The following is a 21,868-nucleotide window of genomic DNA, read 5'->3' as shown; positions in this document are numbered from 1 at the left end:
GTATGGAATGAACTTCCAGAGGAAATGGTGGAGTCAGGTATATTAACAACATTTGAAGGATACATAGACAGGTACAGTACATAGATAGAGTGAATGTGAATAGCTTAGATCGGAACCTAGGTCAGCATGGATCAGTTGGATGAAGGGCCTATTTCCGTGCTGTATGACTCTATGAATAACTTTTACTACAAAAGCAGGCAACTGCAAGACTAAGTCGGTAAAAAGCCAGGGGCTCTTTTTAATTTGTTTTAAGCCCTAATAAAACCACTTAATAATTTATTGTCCAAGATTGGATTTTATTGAGTTTATTCATTCGGTATATGCTGTTTCGTATGACTTTGGTGATCATGGCCTATCCCTGACCATGATTGTTTTGGCAATTTTTTCCGAAGTGGCAGTTTGCCATTGCCTTCTTCTGGGCAGTGTCTTTACAAAATGGGTGATTCCAGCCATTATCATTACTCTTCCAGAGATCATCTGCATGCCATTGGTGGTCGCACAACCAAGAGTTGTGATGCCTAACAACTGCTTGTATGTCATTCACCACCTGCTTCCATGGCTTCATATGACCCTGATTGCTATACCCTGCTCAGGGTAACCTGCAGGTTAACAGAGGGAAGGAGCGCCTTAAGCTACCTTTGGAAGGGGTGTATTTCCACTCTGGTACAACAAAATAAACACACCACCAGAGATTTTCTTTTATTGATGGTAAATGACATAAGGAAAATTGCAAGTATCATAACAAATGGTCTGGCTTTCAGAGTGATGCGTCAGGAAGAGTCTTGTGCTAATTATCCATAAATGGGTCTGCTTTTAAAATTCAGCAATTAGTCATGATTCAAACTCTTTTTTTGGAGACTTAAATTGTTCCATCAAAATACATCAAGTTGTGTAAAATAAATGTTGTCATGAATGAACATTGTTATACCCAGTTTAATAACGTGGTAAACACAAGAGATTCTGTAAGTGCTGGAAATTTTAAGCAACACACACAGATGCTGGAGCAACTCAGCTAGTCCGGCAGCGTCAATGTATGGGAATAAACAGTCGATGTTTCTGGCCCTTCATTAAGACTAGCAAAGAAAAGGAAGATGCAGGATTTCTGCTGGAAACATTGACTAAGAAGTGGGGGCTGGGAGGGTGTAAATGGGAAGGAATACAAGCTGGCAAGTACCAGGTAAGACCAGGTGAGGAGGAAGGTGGTGAGCAAGGAGTGGAGATGAAGAAAAGGGTAGGATGGAGATAGGAGGAAGAGGTAAAGTGCTGAAGAAGGAATCTGATAGGAGAGGACAGTGGACCATAGAAGAAAGGGAAGGAGGAAGGACATCAAAGGGAGGTGATGGGCAGATGAGAAGAGAAGGATGCAAGAGGAACCAGAATGGGGAATTTTAAAAGAGAGAAGGGCCAGGGGTGAGAAATTACCAGGTTAGGGAAATTAATATTCATACCGTCAGATTGGAGGCTGCCCAGATAGAATATGAGGTGATACTGCACCATCCTGAGTGTAACCTTATTGTGGCAGTAGAGGAGGCCACGGGCAGACATGTTGGAATGTGATTGGGAAGTCCAATTGAAATAGCTGTCTCACCAGTGAAGAGAAGGCTGCAGTGGGGGCATTGGGTACAGCCCATAACACCAACAAACTCACAGGTGCAGTGTAGGAATGTTTGGGATCCTGAAGGGTGGTGTGGCAGAAGGTGAAGGGGCAGGTGTAGCACTTGTCATGCTTGTCGGAATAAGGTCCAGGAGGGAAATCAGTGGGTAAGGATAAGTGGACAAAGAAGTCCCATAAAGAGCAATCCCTTCGGAATGCAAACAGTGGGTGGGAGGGAATAATGTGCTTAGTGCTAGGACTGAGTGTAGATGGTGGAAGCTGTGGAGAATGATGTGCTGGATATGGCGGATTGTGGAGTGGTAAGCAAGGACAAGGGGGACCTTATCCCTGGTATGGCAACAGGGGTATGAGGTGACGGCAGCTCTGTGGGATATGGAAGAGATGCAGGTGAGGTCAGCCACATAAAAAGCAATTTTTAAAATGGTGATGAGGTCACTTGAGACTGGATAAGTGAAATGAGGCCACCATAGAGAGAAAAGAGTAATCTGAATTGTGAAAGTGCAAAATTAAAAGAAAATTTAATTTCAAAATGATGGCTTTTGAGTGAGAAACGGTTTATTTGAAATACTTATGTGTCTGTGTGTTCAATGTGTTTGCATGTCCACTGAAAATTTTTCCAGTTCCCGGTTTGAAAAGTAATCTATTTCAAAACAGCTACAGAGTCATACAAACGTGCCCTTTGGTTCAATTAGTGTATGCTGAACACAATTCTCATCCGAGTTAGTCCCGCAAACACGAGGAAATCTGCAGATGGTGGAATTTCAAGCAACACACATAAAAGTTGCTGGTGAACGCAGCAGGCCAGGCAGCATCTCTAGGAAGAGGTACAGTCAACGTTTTGGGCTGAGACCCTTCGTCAGGACCTAACTTCATCAGGTCCCTGTGTTTTTTGTCCATATCCCTCAAATGCCCTTGCAAACAAAAGAGATAACCCATGGCAGTAAAAATTAAAGAAGCTGAACACCATGGATTAACTTTGGGCAGGAAAGAGGATCATTCAGGGTTCCATTTAACAAATCATCCTTCCTGGTGAATTGATTTTGGAAAAACTCCATTTGTCTAAAGTACAATAGAAAGAGCAAATTAACGCAGGGGAAATCCTAATCCACATTTGACACAAAAGGCCCCTAAAAGTTAAGGAAGGGAAATCTACAGATGATTAGTTCACTTGCGAATAGATCTTTAGAACATTGGGTGATTCGGGAAATTAGTAAATTGCTCAATGCTCAGTTTTCTTGTTTGTGGTTTGAGTTTCCTTATTGACTGCAGGCAAATCTGAATCTGCCAAGTCTGTCACGTGCTTGCTTTCTTTATGTACAAGACCCAATTCTTCAACCCAGTGGCACATGTCAGCTCCAAGATTGGATCTCCCATAAGAAATTCTGAATACACAGCCACAAAGAATGGGCATGTGGTTGCAGACTGTAGGAATCCTCGGCAAAATGAAAGTAAGTAAAATCAGCTCAGAAATATTGGCCTTTGAATTTTTTACCTGAATTTCAAACCCAGAGTCTGCTTCAGATTAGTCACAATCTAACAATACATGAAGACTTGAAATATCGAATTTACAAAGTGAGTTTGAACTGTATAAAGGAGGCAAGGAAAAAATATTTTTAAAAGATTGTGTTCCTTCAGAAGAGTGCAGCACATAAATATGCCCAACATTACGCCCTCTGCTGTTCATGGTGCCGAAACATGACTGCATTGCAAGGTCCAGCACAATAGTGGTTGGCTTCATCAATGACAATGAGATAGCTTTCAAAGAGGAGGTGACATGAATGGTGTGAGCACAACAACTTGAGACTCAAAACCAAGGAGATGATTGTAGACTTTAGGAAGGTGCAGGCTGACCATTCCTCATTGCACATAGGCACAGCTCCTCTGTGGAGAGAGTTAGGAGCAACAAGTTTCTGGGAGTGCACATAATGGATGATCTCACTTGGTCGCTCAACGCCACATCTTTGGTCAAGAAAGCACAGCAGTGTCTCCACTTTCTGAGGAGAATGAGGTGAGCAAGGATTCCACCCCACATTCAAACCAAGTTTTACAGGAGCACCATCAAGAGTGTCCTGACCAGCTGCATCACTGTCTGGTATGGGGATCACAAAGCGTCTGACCGCAAGACCCTACAAAGGATTGTGAGGACTGCTGAGAGGATTATTGGGGTCTCTCCTCCACCATATGAGATACTCAGGAGTGCTGTGTACACAGAGTCCTCAGCATTATCAATAATCCTTCCCATCTGTTCAACAATCTCTCTGACCCCAACCATATTAGGCAAAAGTTACCTTAGCATTAGGACAAGAACCGTTTGGATGAGAAACAGCTTCTTCCTCCAGGTTATAAGACTATGGAACTCCCTGCAACCACCCAGGTTTCATCACATATGAAGCACCAGTAGCGTTATATTGTTTACTTTTTAACTTGTATTGTAAATACACCTTATTATTTGTTAATTTGTTTGTGGTAATATTTTGCTTTTGAGACTTGTAATCTGCCCTGTATGAGGAAAAGAAGTTGATTCATGGGCAAACTCTGATCCATTGCTTCTGTGAAGAACACCACAAAACCTATTAGTACAGCGGAATGCAATTGTAGGTATACGCTGAACTCCCAGAGAGAAGAAATACGTGCATGTGATTGCCTGTGGAGAAATTATTTAAAAGGCATTCTTGCCGTGTATTATTTCGTGCCACTTCTCAACTGGTTGACCAATTGGAGATGCCACTGACAAAGGGATAATTACAGTTTGACAAGTGGATGTGAATCTGAACTGGACACTTCCCCTGGTTATTATTTTTGGGAATTTGAAGGACAGAGAATTTGTGTGACCTGTGATTGGAATCATGATTTCTCTTGTTGCAGATTTTTAAATAATATCTATAATGTTGTTTAAGAATCTGTGTGTCTGTTTAGTCTAAGGAATGGCAGAGTTCCTTAAAAAATAACAATTTCCTTCTTTTTTCATTGAGGAAAATAGAAGTTTTTTTTAAAAAAAACAAGCAAAATGCTTGAAAATATCTTAAAACACTATTCAAACCCTAGTATCTCAAGTTAATGAACTCAGAAAGAAGTATAGTCATTTCTGTAACATAAAATGCAATAACCAACTTGAGTATTGGAAGGCACCCATGAGTAGCACTATCATGCCCTAATAATCTCTTTCAATGATACCTGTTTAGGAATAACATTGGCAGTGAGCCTGTGGAAGTGATGCCTCCTTGTTCTTTGAATGAATGCCAATCAATCAATAATAATCAGGTGGAATTTTTATCCACCTGAGTGGAGTTGATTTAATTTCACATCTAAAAGGCAACAGACATCCAACAATGGAACGCTGCACCGATTTTTACTGCTTTGGAATGCTAGTTTGGATTTATCCTCAAATCGCTGAAGTGAACCTGCAGGCATTTGACTCAAGCAATGAACACACTGGCAGACAGACTGTAATTAGTCTGATAATTATCATGCCCTGGAAAATGAAAAGACTAGAAATAACTTAGAGGTGAATCTTCAGAAAAGGACCTCGCCGAAAGATAGAAGTTAATTGCTAAGCCCCTGTTCAAGAGAGAGGAGAGGGTGATCTAGAAAACGTCAGTTACTTTCTGGGAAGTGTCCAAGTACCTGGTATATGTTGGGAAAATTGTTTGTATTAATGAGATCACGAGGTACTATCAGAATTATACACAGATACAAAACAGAGGCAGTAATGTAGTTACAATGCTGCTTTGCTGTTCATTAACATTATGCTGCTGCCTCCACTTTCCACCCTGTTTTGTGTATCCCTTGATTTTATTTGTGTCTACTAACCCTGTTGGCCTCCAGCTATGAATGCACTGAAGGACTGAACATGAACAGCCCATGAAATCACAGAAATGCCGAAATTCATGTTCCACCTCATCTGTGAAGAAGTTTTTCTTTCTCTCAGACAGAAATGATGTAACCGTCTAGCCACAGAGAAAATAACATTCTATATTATCAGAAAATACCCTGATATGTTATACACTACCCTCACCAATCTAGTAGATAACAAGGGAAGGAAGTGATATGGTTGCACTCAACTTACCTATCAAGGCAACACACACAAAATGCTGGAGGAACTTAGTAGGCCAGGCAGCATCTATGGAAAAGAGTAAACCTTTGAGGCTTTGGGCCGAGATCCTTCATCTGGAATGGAACGAAAGAGAAGTCAGATTAAGAAGATGGGGGGGGGGAGGGGTAGAAGAAGTACAAGGGAGTAGCTGATAGGTGAAACCGGGAGGAAGCGGAGTGAAGTAAAGAGCTGGGAAGTTGTTTTTTGAAAGAGATAAAGGACTAGAGAAGGGTGCATCTGATAGAAGATGGCAGAAGAACAAGGAAGAAAGGAAAGAGGGAGGAGCACCAGAGGGATGTGATAGGCAGGTGAGCCAATAAGGTGAGAGAGGGAATCAGGAATGGGGAATAGTGAAGAGGGGGGCAATTACTGGAACTTCCCATCTCTTCAATTCACGCCCTCACCCTCTCCAGGCTTCACCTGTCACCTACCACCTTGCTTTTTTTTTCCCCTCCCCTCTCTCCACCATCTTATTCTGACATCTCTTTCTTTCCGGTCCTGATGTAGGATTTCGGCCTGAAACCTTGACTCTTTACTCTTTTCCCTAGATGCTGTCTGGCCTGCTGAGTTCCTCCAGCATTTTGTGTGTGTTGCTTTGGATTTCCAGCATCTGCAAATTTTTTTTTGTGTTAGCTATCAAAGTGATTGCTTTCAAGGTTATCTGGAAATAAGTAGATTTTCACTAAATTAGTAGATGCCAATTTTTGTCTTTGAACTTTACAACAGGCTTATTTTTGGTAACAGGTTAACTTGTTTCTGAATTTCCAACATCAGTTGTACTTCAGAGTAAATTTCTTTACTATTTTTCCCCACTACATCTACTCATCCCTCTTTGAAGGGTAAAAATCATTAGATAACTGATGATATCAGTTATGACCTCTCAAAGTCCAAGAATTGTTATGTTATCCTGCCATACTCCATGTGATTCCAGTCTCCTATTACTCTCGAAAATGGTGGTAACTTGTGGCTGACAGTAAATGATGCTATAATACCTTGGCAACAAAGCTAGATTGGTTTCAAGCCCGATGAAGAACGAAGTGGTTAGATCCTTTGCAGCAAGTTTTTGGAGTAGGCCCTTCTGGTCCTTCAAGCTGTGCTGTCCCAGCAACTACATCTACTCATCCCTCTTTGAAGGGTAAAAATCATTAGATAACTGATGATATCAGTTATGACCTCTCAAAGTCCAAGAATTGTTATGTTATCCTGCCATACTCCATGTGATTCCAGTCTCCTATTACTCTCGAAAATGGTGGTAACTTGTGGCTGACAGTAAATGATGCTATAATACCTTGGCAACAAAGCTAGATTGGTTTCAAGCCCGATGAAGAAGGAAGTGGTTAGATCCTTTGCAGCAAGTTTTTGGAGTAGGCCCTTCTGGTCCTTCAAGCTGTGCTGTCCCAGCAACCTCTGATGCATCCCTAGCCTAATCATAAGACAATTTACAATGTCCAACCGGTACGTCTTTGGACTTTGAGAGAAATCTGGAGCACCTGGAGGAAACCCTTGCATTCCATCGGGAGGACATACCAACTCCTTACAGATGACATCGGAATTTAACTCTGACATCCCCAACTGTAATAGGGTCATGCTACTGTGATGCTCCACGGAATAGTTGTGTTACCATTATAGTTGGTTTGTGAAGGAATGGTGATGTCCTAATCAGTCTGTAGTTGAATAGATTATGCCTGTTGCATTAAACTGAGAGGTTCTGATTGGCAAAATCTTTTCTCCTTATGCTTACTTTATAATTTGCTAAGTTTACTGTTCCCTCATCTGCTCAGCTGGATACCATGGTTGTGAAAGAGCTGGGAGAGGACTTCTTTTTCAGTAGGTTCCGGGTCAATCTGTAGAGAAGGGAAAGAAATGAAGACAAACATAATATTTCTCTGCTTCAAACAATCAGAAATGTGACGTAAAGGTTCATTGGCAGATACTATATCCCTTTGGGGATACAGTTGGAATTATTGCAGGAAAGCACAAGAAGATAAGAATGAGTTAAGTTGCTTTTTTCAGTCTGTATTCCTTTATTGTTCAGTTTATATATGTTATTGTGACCGAGTTTTAATTTTTTTTTTGGTGCCTTGATTGTGTTGATTTTAACACCGCTGCTTTTGGGCAAATTGAGATGTAAAACTAACAGTACTTAGCACAGTGTATATAAATAGTTCATTTAAATATTCAAATCGTTGAAATAATTGCTTGAAAAATAATACTTTTTTTGTTGAATTGTGTGGCTATGTATCAATTGCAAGTACTTTATATTTGAATGTTTTTTAGTGAAGTTTGTAAAATGCACATCAGAAAGATAATGTTGCTCATCTGTAATTGTTAGGTATGTAATAGTTCTTTGTGCAAATGGCTCTTGATGAGAAGGATTTACTTCTGTCTCAAGCAGAAGTTGTTAATCAAATAAGGGCTGGAGACTACTGATAAATAAAAAAAAAACAAAGATAAGGACTAGTTAAGTGACTGAAAAGGATGGGTTTCCACCCAGATAAAATCGTTGTTCATTAAGGCCACGTACCACCAGTAATAGAATGGAATGTATTGGAATAAATTAGGGAACTTGTGATCCGGTAAGCCTGCAGGAAATCAGCTGTTCATGCGGTTTGTGTATTTTAAAATATATGTGTCAACAGTGTTTTCTTCATTTCCTTCAGCTGGCTTACTGTATTCAAAAAGGTATTGCCAAGTCACTGATATAAGGAAGATGAAGACATGATGGTGGAAAATGACTTGAGAGAAACCTGGCTCTGACACCTGTTGTTCCCTTGGAGAGGGGTACAAACTCATTCTGCAGCCTCCATGTCTGTGTTTCAGTATACTTTCAACAAAAGCATCTTCTAAGTTCTGTCATTCATTTTGTAGCTAGCTGAAAGTTGTAGCAAAAGGAACAGAGCAAAGATGCAGTCAAAATTGAGTCTGAAATGAACAATGTTATTTCATCTTATTGAAATAGGTTATCTGTAGACATCAACTCTCCATCACTGAGGGACTGTATGAGAATGGAAAATTGAGACCATGTCCTGATGTTTCCAAACATTGTCCTCATTGCTGGTATGGAATGAAAGCCTATTAATCCTGGGATTCTTGAAGATTTGTCCTCAGAACGTTCGTAATAACTTTGAGCCTCAAAGTCACTTCTAGAGTTTAGCCTTTGAGACAACACCCTCATTTTTTTAACCTTGAACTAATTCTATGTGTAACAGTGGATGAAAAGCAATATTTAGGATACCTCTTTGATTGTTTGAGATCCTGCCATTCTGTGTACCACAAAGCTCTTGAGGAGTCTTCCCTCCTCAACTCACTCAATTCTACTTTTCATGCCTTGCCATCTATATCATCACTAAATGCCTATTTGTCTTTGATTTAAAGTAGAAAGGAATTAGTTTGTTAACATCTCCTTCAGTTGAAGATTTAATACAGTCATGAACTGTGAAGTTAATCCCTTTTAATAGAATTGCAAAGATTAATTTATCTTCCAATATGTGGCTGCTTATTTTATAAATAGTCCTATCCTCTCTTAGAATTATGCCATATTACATCCCTTTCATAACATGGTAGGTCTGGTCATCCGTGGCTTGTGCCACTATGTTTCTGCTGTCAACAGCACAATATTAGGAGTTGGTCTTGTTTGACTTTTCCCCTGTTTTCTTCCTTTTCAGCCACACCAGTTGTTTATATGCTAACCTGATAAATCAGGCGGTTCTGGGCTCAATTCAAATCCCATTGAACAGAGCACAGAAATATCAAGACTGACACAACACTGAAGGAGTGGTAAATCTTTGGAAGTGTGATTTTACATCTAGGGAGTTAAGCAAGCTGCATCTATTCCCTTGTGGTAAATAAAATTTCTGGAGCCAACAGGTGACTGGCTGAGATGAACTCAGTTCTAGGACTGAATGGCATGGACGTGCTGCAAGTATGCAGACTATGCTTCTAGTTGGCTGTAGAGTCCATGAGAAGGGCATTATCACCCTCACAAGCAGAAGGGAAAGAATGGGAACATCATGAATTGTTGAATATTAATTACAAGACCTGGTCCAGAGTCATCACCAACTGGATTATCTCTGTTCCTGGGATCATTCTCTAAAACTTTCCCTGGACCTTCTTCAACAATTGCAAATCCTTTCATAGATAACGGGCTCAGAAATGCTCACAATCTTCCAAGTGTGGTCCAATCAATGTCTTATAAAGCCTCAGTATTACATCCTTGCGTTTATATTCTCATCCACTTGAAAGGAATGCTAAAATTACATTAGCTTCCTTACTACCGACTCAACATGCATGTTAACCTTTGGGGAACCCTGCACCATAGAGCTCCAAATCCTTTGCAATTCCAGTTTCTGAATTTTCTCCCCATTTAGAAAATAGTCAATCACTAACAAGAGAAAATCTGCAAATGCTGGAAATCCAAGAAATACACACAAGATGCTGGAGGAACTCAGCAGGCCAGGCAGCATCTATGGAAAAAAAAACAGTCAACGTTTTGGCCGAGACCCTTCACCAGGACTGCAGACAAAATGAGGAGTCTGAATAAAAAGGTGGAGGAAGGGGAGGAAAAACATAAGGTGATAGGAGGGGAGGGAATGTTGAAGTAAAGAGCTGGGTAGTTGATTGGTGAATGAAAGAGATACAGGTCTGGTATGAGAGGACAGAAGGCCATGGAAGAAAGAAAAGTGGAAGAGAGGTGATGGACAAGTAAGGAGATAAGGTGAGAGAGGGAAATGGGAATGGGGAGTGGTGAAGTGGGGGGCATTACCGGAAGTTCAAGCAGTCGATGTACATGCCAACAGGTTGATGGCTACCCAGATGAAATATAAGGCGTTGCTCCTTCAACCTGAGTGTGGCCTCATCACAATAGTAGAGGAGGCCATGGACTGACATGTCACAATGGGAGTGGAAAGTGGAATTAAAATGGGTGTCACTGGGAGATCTCGCATTTTCTAGCAGGCAGAGCATAGGTGCTCTCCAAACTGGAGAGCAATCTATGTTGGGAATCTTCTACCAATCTATCTTGGGAATCACCAATATACAGGAGGCCACACTGGGAGCACCAGATACTGGAGAGCAATCTATGTTGGGAATCTTCCACCAATCTATGTTGGGAATCACCAATATACAGGAGGCCACACTGGGAGCACCAGATACAGTAGATGACCCCAACAACTCACAGGTGAAGTGTCACCCCACCTGGAAGGACTGTTTGGGGCCCTGAGTGGTATTGAAGGAGAAAGTGTAGCACTTGTTCCGCTTGCAAGGATAAGCGCCAGGAGGGAGATCAGTGAGGAGGGACAAATGGACAAAGGAGTCGCGTAGGGAGTGATCCCTGTGGAAAGCAGAAAGTGGGGTGGGGTGGAGATGGAAAGATGTGCTTAGTGGTAGTTTATTGCTTTATTCCTTCTATCAAAGTACACACTTCCCTACACTCTATTCTATCTGCCACTTCTTTGCTCATTCTCCTAAACCAACTACTTCTGCAAACTCCCTGTTTCTCAACAGTACCTGCCCTCCACCTGTTTTTGTGTCATCTGCAAACGTGGCCATAAAGCCATCAATTCTTTCATCCAAGTCATTAATATATAATATGAAAAATAGCAGACTGATCACAGACTCCTATGGAACTCACCTAGTCACCAGGAGTCAGCTAGAAAAGGTCCCCTTTATTTCCACTCTATGCCTTCTTTTAGTCAGTGAACCTTCTGCCCATGCTAATACCTTTCATATAACACCATAGATCCTTATTTTGCTCAGCAGCCTCCAGTCAGAGTCCTTCTGAAAATCCAAAAAAAAACATTCACTGTCTCTCATTTTTCTATCCTGTCTTTTATTTCCTCAAGGAATTCCAATAGATCTGCTAGGTAAAATTTCCCCTTAAGGAAACCATACTGACTTTCGCCTATTTTATCATGTGCCTCCAAGTATCCCGAAACCTCTTCCTTAATAATGGACTCGAACATCTTGCACCTTTGATGTCAGGATAACAGGCCAATAATTTTCTGTCTTTTGTCTCCCTCCTTTTTTAAAAATTGTAGGGACATTTGTGATTTTCCATTCCTCCAGGTCTATTCCAGGATCTATTGATTCTTATAAGTTCACAACTAATGCCTCTACAATCTCTTTAGCTATCTATTTCCAAGCCATGGGTATAGTGCATCTGGTCTTGATAACCTTTCTAACTTCAGAGTTTTCAGCTACCCAAGCTTGGTTTAAAAAAAAGGCCTAAACTCACTTCAATCCCCTGACACTCTTGAATTTCTGGCATGCTGCTGGTGTCTTCCACAGTGAAGTCTGATGCAAAGTGCATTTCTTTGTCCTTCCTTACACCATCATTATTTTCCACTGCCTACTGCTGCCTCTCCTTCACTATTAATATAGCTGAAAACATTTGCATTCCTCTTTTATATTATTGGCTTGCCTATCTTCATATTTCACCTTTTCTCCGCGTATTCCTTTATTAGTTGTTTCTGTTGGTCACCAAGCTTCTCACTTCCCAATTTTATATTTTTTGCTATATCGTATGCCCTCTCTTTTGCTTTTATGCTGTCTTTGCCTTCTCTTGTTAGCTACAGTTGCCTCATCCTTCCTTTTGAATGTTGCCTCTTCTCTGAGATGAACCAATCCTGTATCTTTCAAATTACTCCCTGAATTTTCAGCCATTGCCAGTCTACCGTCATCCCTGCTAGTGTCCTTTCCAATCAACTTTATCCAGCTATCCTCTCATACCTCTGTAGTTTCCTTTATTCCTCTGTAATTCTGATATAGCTTCTCCCTCACTTCTGCAGGGTGAATTCCATCATATTATGATCACTGCCTCCTAAGTGTTCTTTTATCTTAAGCTCAACACCCAATCCAGAATTACAATGTTCAACCTAAATGTATTATCAAAGTACTTACGGTTGCTGGTTGGCATCTGTCTGTCTTGAAGGGCAATGGGTTATGATCGCTATCATCACAAGCCTGGGTAGAAAGTATGGAGATCCTGAGATGCCCATTCATCAAGATCTCCCTCTCGGCCTCACTGGTGTAGTCCAAAGGAAAACTTATGAAGCAATGCATTTAATACCAGCTTGGCTACTGGAGCTACCGGATGTTCAACGATGTCCAGCCCCCTTAGGGGTTCCACTCTGGATTTGTTGTCTGGGATTACTCTCACAGCCTTCATCTCTTCAGAAGCTGCATGCATGACAGTGGGGCTATTTCCCCATAGCTGGGGATCGGGTTCATGAGCATCGGGGTGAGTCCACACACCGATGGGCCTGCATGCTACGTGGGCAGGGTCTAGACCCCTCCCCGTCCTCTGTAGTTCAGCTTGAGTCTGAAAGGAGCTCATTTTCCATGTGTCACAGTGAAGAGGTGCAACATGAGGCATGCTGTTGTAGAAGCTATTAATAGCAGGGAGAGACTTAAAAGTTCAGCTTCCTTTTTTGCAAGATTGCTAGCCAGCAGTGGAAGCTGGAAATGAGAGCAACAGGCACTACCTGCTACACTACCACACTAGACACATCACAACAACCATTTTGATAAAGTACATATATGTCACTGAGATTCTTTTTCTTGCAGGCATTCACAGTAGACCCTTGATGGAGTGGAACTTGTCCTTAACTTGATGACACTACGAATGTATTGACAATGCACAAAGTGGGCCTCAGTCTACTTCAATGTCTTGTGGTCTTATGGCATGTCATAATAATGAACAATGGTATACTAGCATTCCCTAATCGTGAGCATGACTCCAGGAAGGTGGACTTCCTTCAAAACAGCAAACACCATCTGTTTATATTCTCATTGTTATCATGATTTCTTTATATACTGAAACTACCTCATGTTGTATAAGAGACCGAAACAAACAAATACTACTGCTTAGGTACAGCTGGTGAATTGCACTAGTCAAGGATTTACACTATAGAATGCCATATAGGGTCATACTAATGTATGAAATCATTCAGGAAGGAGAGTGCTATCCAAGGGCATGTGGAAGAGGCGGCTTGTGGCAGTTCCGCCATGATCGTATTGAGTGGTTCAGGCCTGAGGTGCCAGAAGCTACTCCTGGTCCTGTTTTTATAACATTCTTCATGAATGTTACTGAAGAAGTGTTGTGACAATTCTATAATTCCTCAGTAGTTACTAAATGTCAGGAAAATCAAAGTGAATGATAATCACCATCAATGGATTTCTATTTAATATCCACCATGAATGGATTTCACTTATTTTTAGTTGAGTGGTGAAGTGTGACTACTTAAAATATGACATCTATGTTTGAAGTTGGATTAAAAGGGTTTGTATGTCACATTTAATTTTAATAATTGTAATCCAGGGAGTGGGAAGCGCTGTGATGATTGTACGTTCTAGTACCAATTGTTTGGCGACAATAAAGTATAAAGTAATGCATGCTTAGTTGCATCTGTAACCAAAGTTTAGCATCTTCAGGTCAGCTATGATGGTTAGTTGGTTAAGAAATTTAATAAGTTGTTGAAACAACATGGCTTTAATATAAAAAAAAATACAGGGCTAGTAAATGAAGATCAAAAAGTAACTAAAAAGGCTGGAAATCTGAAACAATGAGAGGTCCAGAGACACACAGTAGATCAGGCAGCAACTGTGGAAAGAAAAATAGTTAACATTTCAGGTCCACACCATTTTGAGTGCCTGATACACAAACTCCTAAAGCAGAATCTACAGTTGTTCCTCTTTCCACAAATGCTGTCTGATCTGCTGAGTGTTTCTACTAGATTCTGTTTTTTTTTCATGTTCAGGCAATTCCCTGATATACTAAACATCCACCAAAGGGGGAACGGGTCCAAAAATAGGTCTGGCTGCAATAACATGGAAACTATCCTTTAAAATGAGCTTTACATTCAAAACAATAGTGGTCTTGTATACTTCTCATTGCAGATAGCCTGTCTGAGAAAACAAATTGCCCTGCTTGCATTTAACTTGAAAAAATAAATTATTTTCTTTTGGTTTTCTACATTCTGTTGATAAATGGAGCTGGGTTGTTCTGATGGCAATATCTGGTTTTAAAGTTCATTTAGAGCTGGGGTGATCAATTCCTTTTGCAGCAGAACAAACCTCACTAATGAGAAAGAAAGACATACTTGCCAACCTGTCAAGATAGCCAACTATGTTTTATTCACAACCACCACCCACTGCATTAGCCTGATTAACATACCAACATCAATTTTCAGACATGCTGTAATATGATTATATTTTGCTCCGGAACTCTCAATTAGGCCTTCCGTTTTCTCTCAGAAAAGTGATGACAGATCAATTACGCACTTACAACAAAAAAAAATGCATTCTGCGAGATTAGTTGTTACTCTGACTCTCTCACTTTCATGGTTGAAGAAGCAAGTGCCACAATGAAAAAAGAGGGAGTTTTTTTAAAGCTTGTCAAAATGAATTTTGTATACAGTATGTACTTCATAAAAATATTATTTCTATTAGCCTTTATTGCTTACGTTTAAGTTCCTTAGACATTGGTCACAAAATAAAGAGACATTATGTGCATTTATAAGTTACATGAGAGGAAATAATATTTAATCTTTCTGCTATAATGCCGTAAGAACTCATTTAAGGTATTTAAGGTCAATCCCTTGGCTCTGGTCACACAATGTGTTGGACAAAGGACCATTCAACTCAAATTTCTTTATTACTGCTTGCTACTGAGCATTAGCATGTCCTCAACTTCATATAGTTTTGCTATATTTATGCATGATTTATCTGTAGATTTTATTCTTACTGTCAAAGAACCATTTACTATTGGAGAACTTACCCTATTATCAAACAGAAATAAAGACATAGACCTTGGTATAAGGTTAAACTTTAATACATGACTACGGAAGAGCCATTGTCTTATGACTCCTCCAATTTCAGGTTACATCTTAAATTTATACAGTAAATTTTGGGCAGTAGTCAACAGCCAAACATACTTAACGATTTCAAAAAGTGCTTTTTGTAGCCTGGGGGAAAAAAAACACAAGCTGGACATCAAATACTTTTTTGGGACTTAAATTCCTCTATCTGTTTTAAATGTTTTATTGCAAAAAGAGGGTATCAAAATAAAAATAACAAAATAAATTTATAAAACAGTTCCCGCTATTACAATCTCAGTTTAACTTTGGATCACACCTTTTTTACGTATGCAGTATGAAAATAACTAAAACAAAATATACAAAACCAATATGGTAGTGGCAATTATTTGGTACACACATGCTTAACTTCCAAACACACACAGGCCAGACCTTGAAATGAGTTCTCCTCGCTCATGCTAGTGGGCCAATTAAGGAACTTCGCAACCAGGTAATCCAGCGCTGATCAATTTACTCATGAAAATCTAAACCACCCATATGTAAAGCATGTCAAATGACCAATATTCTAGATTTACAAACAAGTATAAACAGATTTACATGGATACTATCAAATATTATTCTCTTTTCCTCACCAAACCTAGAAAAGCATTCGAACGTCATCCTTTCTAGAACATGGCAACTCTGTGTTCTACTCCACCTATGCAAAATTACATCACTGTTTGCTCTTAAAGACACAGGCAGCTATTTTAGCATTACCAAAGTGAATACATAAGCGCACTTTAACAATAAAAACAAGATATTAAACGGTCACCTGGTTACACACTTGTTAGGTATTAGCCAGTCTATGAATGCTTCCATGCAGTACACAAAATTAGAACTGCTTGTCCACATTCAGTTCCCCTCTTAGCCAGTCAGGCAGGCATTATTGGCATGACCTGTCATTAGCTAGCGCAAGTAAGGCAAAGTCTGCACCTTATCCTGTCACCCTCATGACCCAAATCTTGGACAATACTTAGCTAATCAAGCTTGATAACAAAATTTAATTCAAAGTTTAATTTTCTTTCACATTACCTTCTTAAGTTATAGTGTGTAATGTGTGTTTTGTGTACTACTGGTTCGGAGGAACTTTGTCTTGTTTCTATATGCATTATAGGGTTATATATGATATATTTCATACATATATATAATTAAATGACAATACATTTGACTTGACTTGACATCTTTCTCACTGATCAGGCCCAGATATTACCCCACCTTGGAGAACTGACATGGTTCACCCCATGAGAAGCTGTTCTTCTCCAGGGTGAGGATCCCTATCTTCACGATGTTAATCACTGATTATGTCTCCAAAGTCCGTTCTTTCATATAATTCTTCTATCTTCCAGAATATTTGCTGAGTGCACCACACCAAGACCAACATCATTCAAAGAACATCCATCTACATGGTCATGTAGATAAGGCACATATACATCATTGCTGCCTTTTTGGTGTCTGGACGCAAGCACCGAGGTTTAAGTGACCCTCAACACCTCACATAATTTGAATCAACAGTCTGTGTTTCTTTCTTCTAAAGGACTGGTGCTCACAATAGAATTGGCTTCTTTTCCCATCATGTGCCAGTTGTCCCCGTGATTTAAAAAGAAACACTTGCAAAAGGTGAAAAAATTCAGAAACTGAAGAGATCCTGCAGATGTTGGAAATCCAGTGTAACACACTTAAAGATCTCAGCAGGTCAGACATCTATGAAGAGGAATAAATGTCAACTGTTTCGTTCCTTTCCATAGGTGAAAGTATTCAGGACCATTTTAAAAATTGATGATTTAGAAACTGGAAATAAATGTGGAAAACATAGGGACATTAATCACAAAAGGTTGGTTTGCAGGTGCAGCAGGCTATCAAGAAGGCATATTGTCCTTCATTGCTACAGGGAGTGAATTTAAGAGAAGGGAGATTAAGCTGCAATTGTACAGGGTCTTGGTGAGGCTGCACCTGGAGTACTGCGTGTACTTCTGGTCTCCTTACTTGAGGAAGGATACTGGGTTTGGAGCCAATGCAGAGGAGGTCCACCAGGTTGATTGCAGAGATGAGGGGTTAGACTATGAGGAGAGATTGAGTCGCCTGGGACTGTACTCGTTGGAATTCAGAAGAATGAGAGGAGATCTTTTAGAAATACATAAAATTATGAAAGGGATAGATAAAATAGAGGCAGGAAAGTTGTTTCCTTTGATAGGTGAGACTAGAACTAAGGGACATATCCTCAAGATTTGGGGGAGTAGGACAGAGATGGGGAGGAGCTGCTTTCCCCAGAGCATGGTGAATCTGTGGAATTATCTGCCTAATGAAACAGTGTTTGCTTCCTCAGTAAATATATTTAAGACAAGGTTGGATAGATTTTTGCATAGTAGGGAAATTAAGGGTTATGGGGAAAAGGCAATTAGGTGGAGATGAGACAATGGCCAGGTCAGCTATGATCTTATTGAATAGCGGAGCAGGTTTGACGGGCCTTATATTTCTAATATTTATTATGTAATGGTATTGCCAAGAGTTAGTCACATAGTGTATTTAGTAAGTTATTAACTGATCCAATATCATCCTGTGCTCTGTGAAATGAACTGCCGACCATACAACACATTGAATTTTTTAATGAGAAGCACAAATTTTATTTGATTAGTTTGCAATACTAGCAATGCCCTCTTATCCAATTAATTCCAGACGATTGTGGTTTCTTAGCCTTGTTTTTGCAAAATGTGTTTCTCTGAAGAGCCTTAGCTGTACCCAGGTCCTTATTTTTCTTGTAATTCCCTCTTTGTAATTCACTTGAAGACATTAAAAAGTATGTTCACGCTTTTCAAATACTTGATGTACTTCATTGACTTGTAACTTGAAGAGAAAGTTCTTTTTTTCATTAGTTCATGCTATTTTTTTCAACCCAAGCTGCTGTTGGTGGTGGAACAAAATGCAAGGTGACAGCAAACTTTGTTTCAAACAAATCTACTTAAAAACACCATTGTGCAAAGTCCAAAACTTTTAATTTCACAAAACTCAATTATGCTGACAGGTAACCTGATGATACGTGTTTCCAAATAGCAAATACAAGGCTGTTCATACCTAGATTCTTTGGTCGTTGTATTACAGTTGACACAAGGAATTGTGAGGGACAAGTTTATTTTTATACAGAGCAGTGGGTGCCTTGAATGCGCTGCCTATGGTTGTGGTAGAGTCAGATAGACTAGGGCCTGTCAAGGGACATTTAGATAGGCACATTAATATGAGGAAAATGGACATTGTGTAGGCAGAGCAGATGAATTGGCCATTTGATTGCTAATTTAATTGGTTCAGCTCAATATTGTGGGACAAAGAGCCTGTTCCTGTGCTACAATTTTCTTTCTCTATAATATATTGATGTCAAATGGGATGCTAGTTCTAGTTCCATGCTTATTCTCAGATTTCACGTTTAACAAAATAATAATTATTTTATACAGTTCCCATATGATGTTTTTCGACATTAGATGAATCTTTTCTAACGTCTAACTCTATCCCCAATTATTTTGTACCCATGTCTGCTCTATTTTAGTCCAAAGAAGATAGGTAGATGAGCAGGCAATCTGGTCCCAAATGTTTGCCATAAGTAATCCAGACTAACCAAGATGAAGCATGTGCAGTGGTTTATTAGAGTTTATAGAATGATTAAAAAGATAGAGTATATTGGGTGACTAAAAATGAAGAAAAGCTTAAAAGAAAAAAAAATGAGTGTTCATTTCCTAGTTGTGAAGAACTTTTCAATGATACACCTAACTTTTACGTAGCATCCATAACTTCATAAGTTTGCAGGCTGAGGATTTGGAGGAGAAGAGGGGAGGGTCAAACTGCTTGTAGTGTGTCTTGTACTTCTCTGCTTGTGTGCAGAATGGGATGGTTGTTTGGCGCCTACCCTTCTATCTAGAATGGAAGAAGTTTACCTGGCTGAAAAAAATTAGTGAAGTGAAAAGATGTCAGTTCATGAATATTAAACACCCAGCTACTGCTATCAATGGTACTACTGCTGTCATTTGGTTCAGTTGATTCCCAGCTCCTCTGTATTTGTTCTAAGGTACTAAACTGTACTGATGTAGCATCTGAAGAACTGAAAGTTCAGAAACTGAATTTTGTTTTAGCATAATTATTTATTTTCTTTACACAAAAAGGATTTTGTTGATCAAAATATTTTATTAAGTATAATCATGGCATTGCTCAGTTTGACTATAAGTACTAAGTTGCAGTTATAACATATTCACATTTTAATAATAAAATTGACACGTTGTAGCCGCTGACGTGACTCAAGAGACAGTGCAGTCATTGATGCAGAAGTTCAAGGAGAGCTTTCGAACAAACACGCCAATTGAGATCTCCCACCTGCAGCAGGCACCACGCAGCACATCCACAGGACGAAGGAAGGGAAGGAGGAATAAAATTAGAGGTAGGATACACAACTAGTTAAGAATATTTCTAAAATACCCATTTAAGCTAAGAGGTGATGGTAAGTTGGTGATGGAGGTGGTGATACTGGTGGTGGTCAAATGCATGCACTAATTGTGAACTTACACCAATTCTAGAGGTTCTCCTGATTAAAGTCTTTCTCATGCTCCTACTATTGCTTTCACCAATGCATCTATAAAATATACATTCAGACTAGGCTATAAATTGAAATATCAGGAAGTGATAGCATTCAAAATAGAAGTCTTTACAGATGTTGTTTGGTGGATCTACTCATCCTTTTTTGCTGTTAAGCAGCATTGGTCAGTCAGAATCAACATATCTTTCTTAAACTTTGCAAAATAGTAGTTGCAGAGAGTTAGGCTGTAGAGAGTTGCAAACTTAGTCAGCTCCATCATGGGCACTAGCCTCCATAGCATCCAAGTCATCTTCAAGGAGCAATGTCTCAAAAAGGTGGCACCTATCATTAAGGATCCCAATCACCCAGGACATGCCCTCGTCTCATTGTTACCTTCAGGCAAGAGGTTTGGAAGCCTTAAGATATATACATAATGATTGAGGAACAGTCTCTTCCCCTCTGCCATCCGATTTCTAAATGGACATAGAAACAACGAACACTATCTCAATATTTTTTTATTTTTGTTCTTGCACTACTTATTTAAGTTAACTATTTAATATATATTATATTATTAATATTTACTGAAGATATATATTTTCTTGTAATTCAGTTTCTTTTCTATATTATTATTTATTGCATTGTACTGCTGCTGCAAAGTTAACAAATTTCACAACATATGTCAGTGATATGAAACCTGATTCTGATTCAAAAGTTGACTGTTTTCAAAGATAATACTGATGCTCAGAGCTGGATGGCAAATTGACATGGTATGTATAAAGATTGTAAATCATTTATACTTGGTCAATCTGCTCTGGATGAGGGAAAGGATAGACTAAGAGAACTCCAAATGTTCTGGTATAACAAAGCTTAAATAAGTGGTTTATTAAGAGGAATAAAAAACAGAAAATGCTGGACCTGTCTCTCTCTCCATAGATGCTACTTGACCACTGAATGTTTCCAGCCTTTTCTGTTTCTATGTCAAATTTCCAATACCTAAATTTACTTTGATTTTCTGAGAATGTTGCAGGTTGACCTTCATAAGAATGATGCTGCCAGATTTGACATTGGTTTTGTGTGAATTCAATAATAAGACAAAGTTTTGGATTGGTTCCATGTGGGACAAAACAAGGATTAAGTCACATGGATTCTGAATTTTAGGACTGTGTGCCAGCTCAGTATTTTTATTATGACTGAAGGTACAAGATCAAGACCTTAAATCTGCCAACATATTCAGGCTTTTGCTTAATTCAAGGCAAGTAGTAATAAAAAGCAGCTGGAGGTGAATTATATCCAAACCTGTGCAAAACATTTATTTTTGTCAAGCAGTGGAATTGAAAGTGTTATGCTTATAATATTTAAATGATAAGAAAGCAAGTAACTGCTGTGTAATTAAGCAGGAGAAGATGAACATAATACCGTTTGATTAATAGGACTGGATGTTACAATCCCGAAAGTTTCTGCACTGCACTTAACTTGAGTGGAAATAGTTCTTAAAGATGACCACTAGATGATGTTACTACCATTATGATACATCTTCAGTTGTGTACCTCGACATCACTGGGTGTTTCGGCCTTTTATCACAAGGCACCCTCAGCCGAGGCAGGCCCACCACAGGCTGATCAGACCTGGGTGTGTGTCACATGGTGAGTCTCCAGATAGTCACTTGGCAGCCCAGACAGCATCCCTTTTTTTCAGCCACGGCCAGTGACTGCTCATTTCAGCGGCAAATGTAAATACTTACATCGGAAAAGAAATGG

At 39.5% G+C, this 21,868-nt stretch overlaps 1 protein-coding gene across 3 annotated transcripts in view; it reads left to right on the top strand.

Annotated features, from left to right (window-relative positions):
• The window catches only part of LOC134359927 (astrotactin-2-like), a 1,812,737-nt gene that overhangs the window by 639,772 nt on the left and 1,151,097 nt on the right, over positions 1-21,868 (top strand). For 2 of the 3 annotated variants that reach the window (XM_063073790.1, XM_063073789.1), the window contains exon 4: positions 19,824-19,976. The exons of the other annotated variant lie outside the window; for it this stretch is intronic. In XM_063073790.1, coding sequence (XP_062929860.1) covers positions 19,824-19,976 — 153 coding nt within the window. The remainder of the gene's footprint in view (positions 1-19,823; positions 19,977-21,868) is intronic. 3 annotated transcript variants of the gene reach the window in all.

The sequence above is a fragment of the Mobula hypostoma genome, chromosome 21, assembly GCF_963921235.1.
Source record: "Mobula hypostoma chromosome 21, sMobHyp1.1, whole genome shotgun sequence".
NCBI lineage: Eukaryota > Metazoa > Chordata > Chondrichthyes > Myliobatiformes > Myliobatidae > Mobula > Mobula hypostoma.
This window is presented reverse-complemented; position numbering and strand designations above follow the sequence as displayed.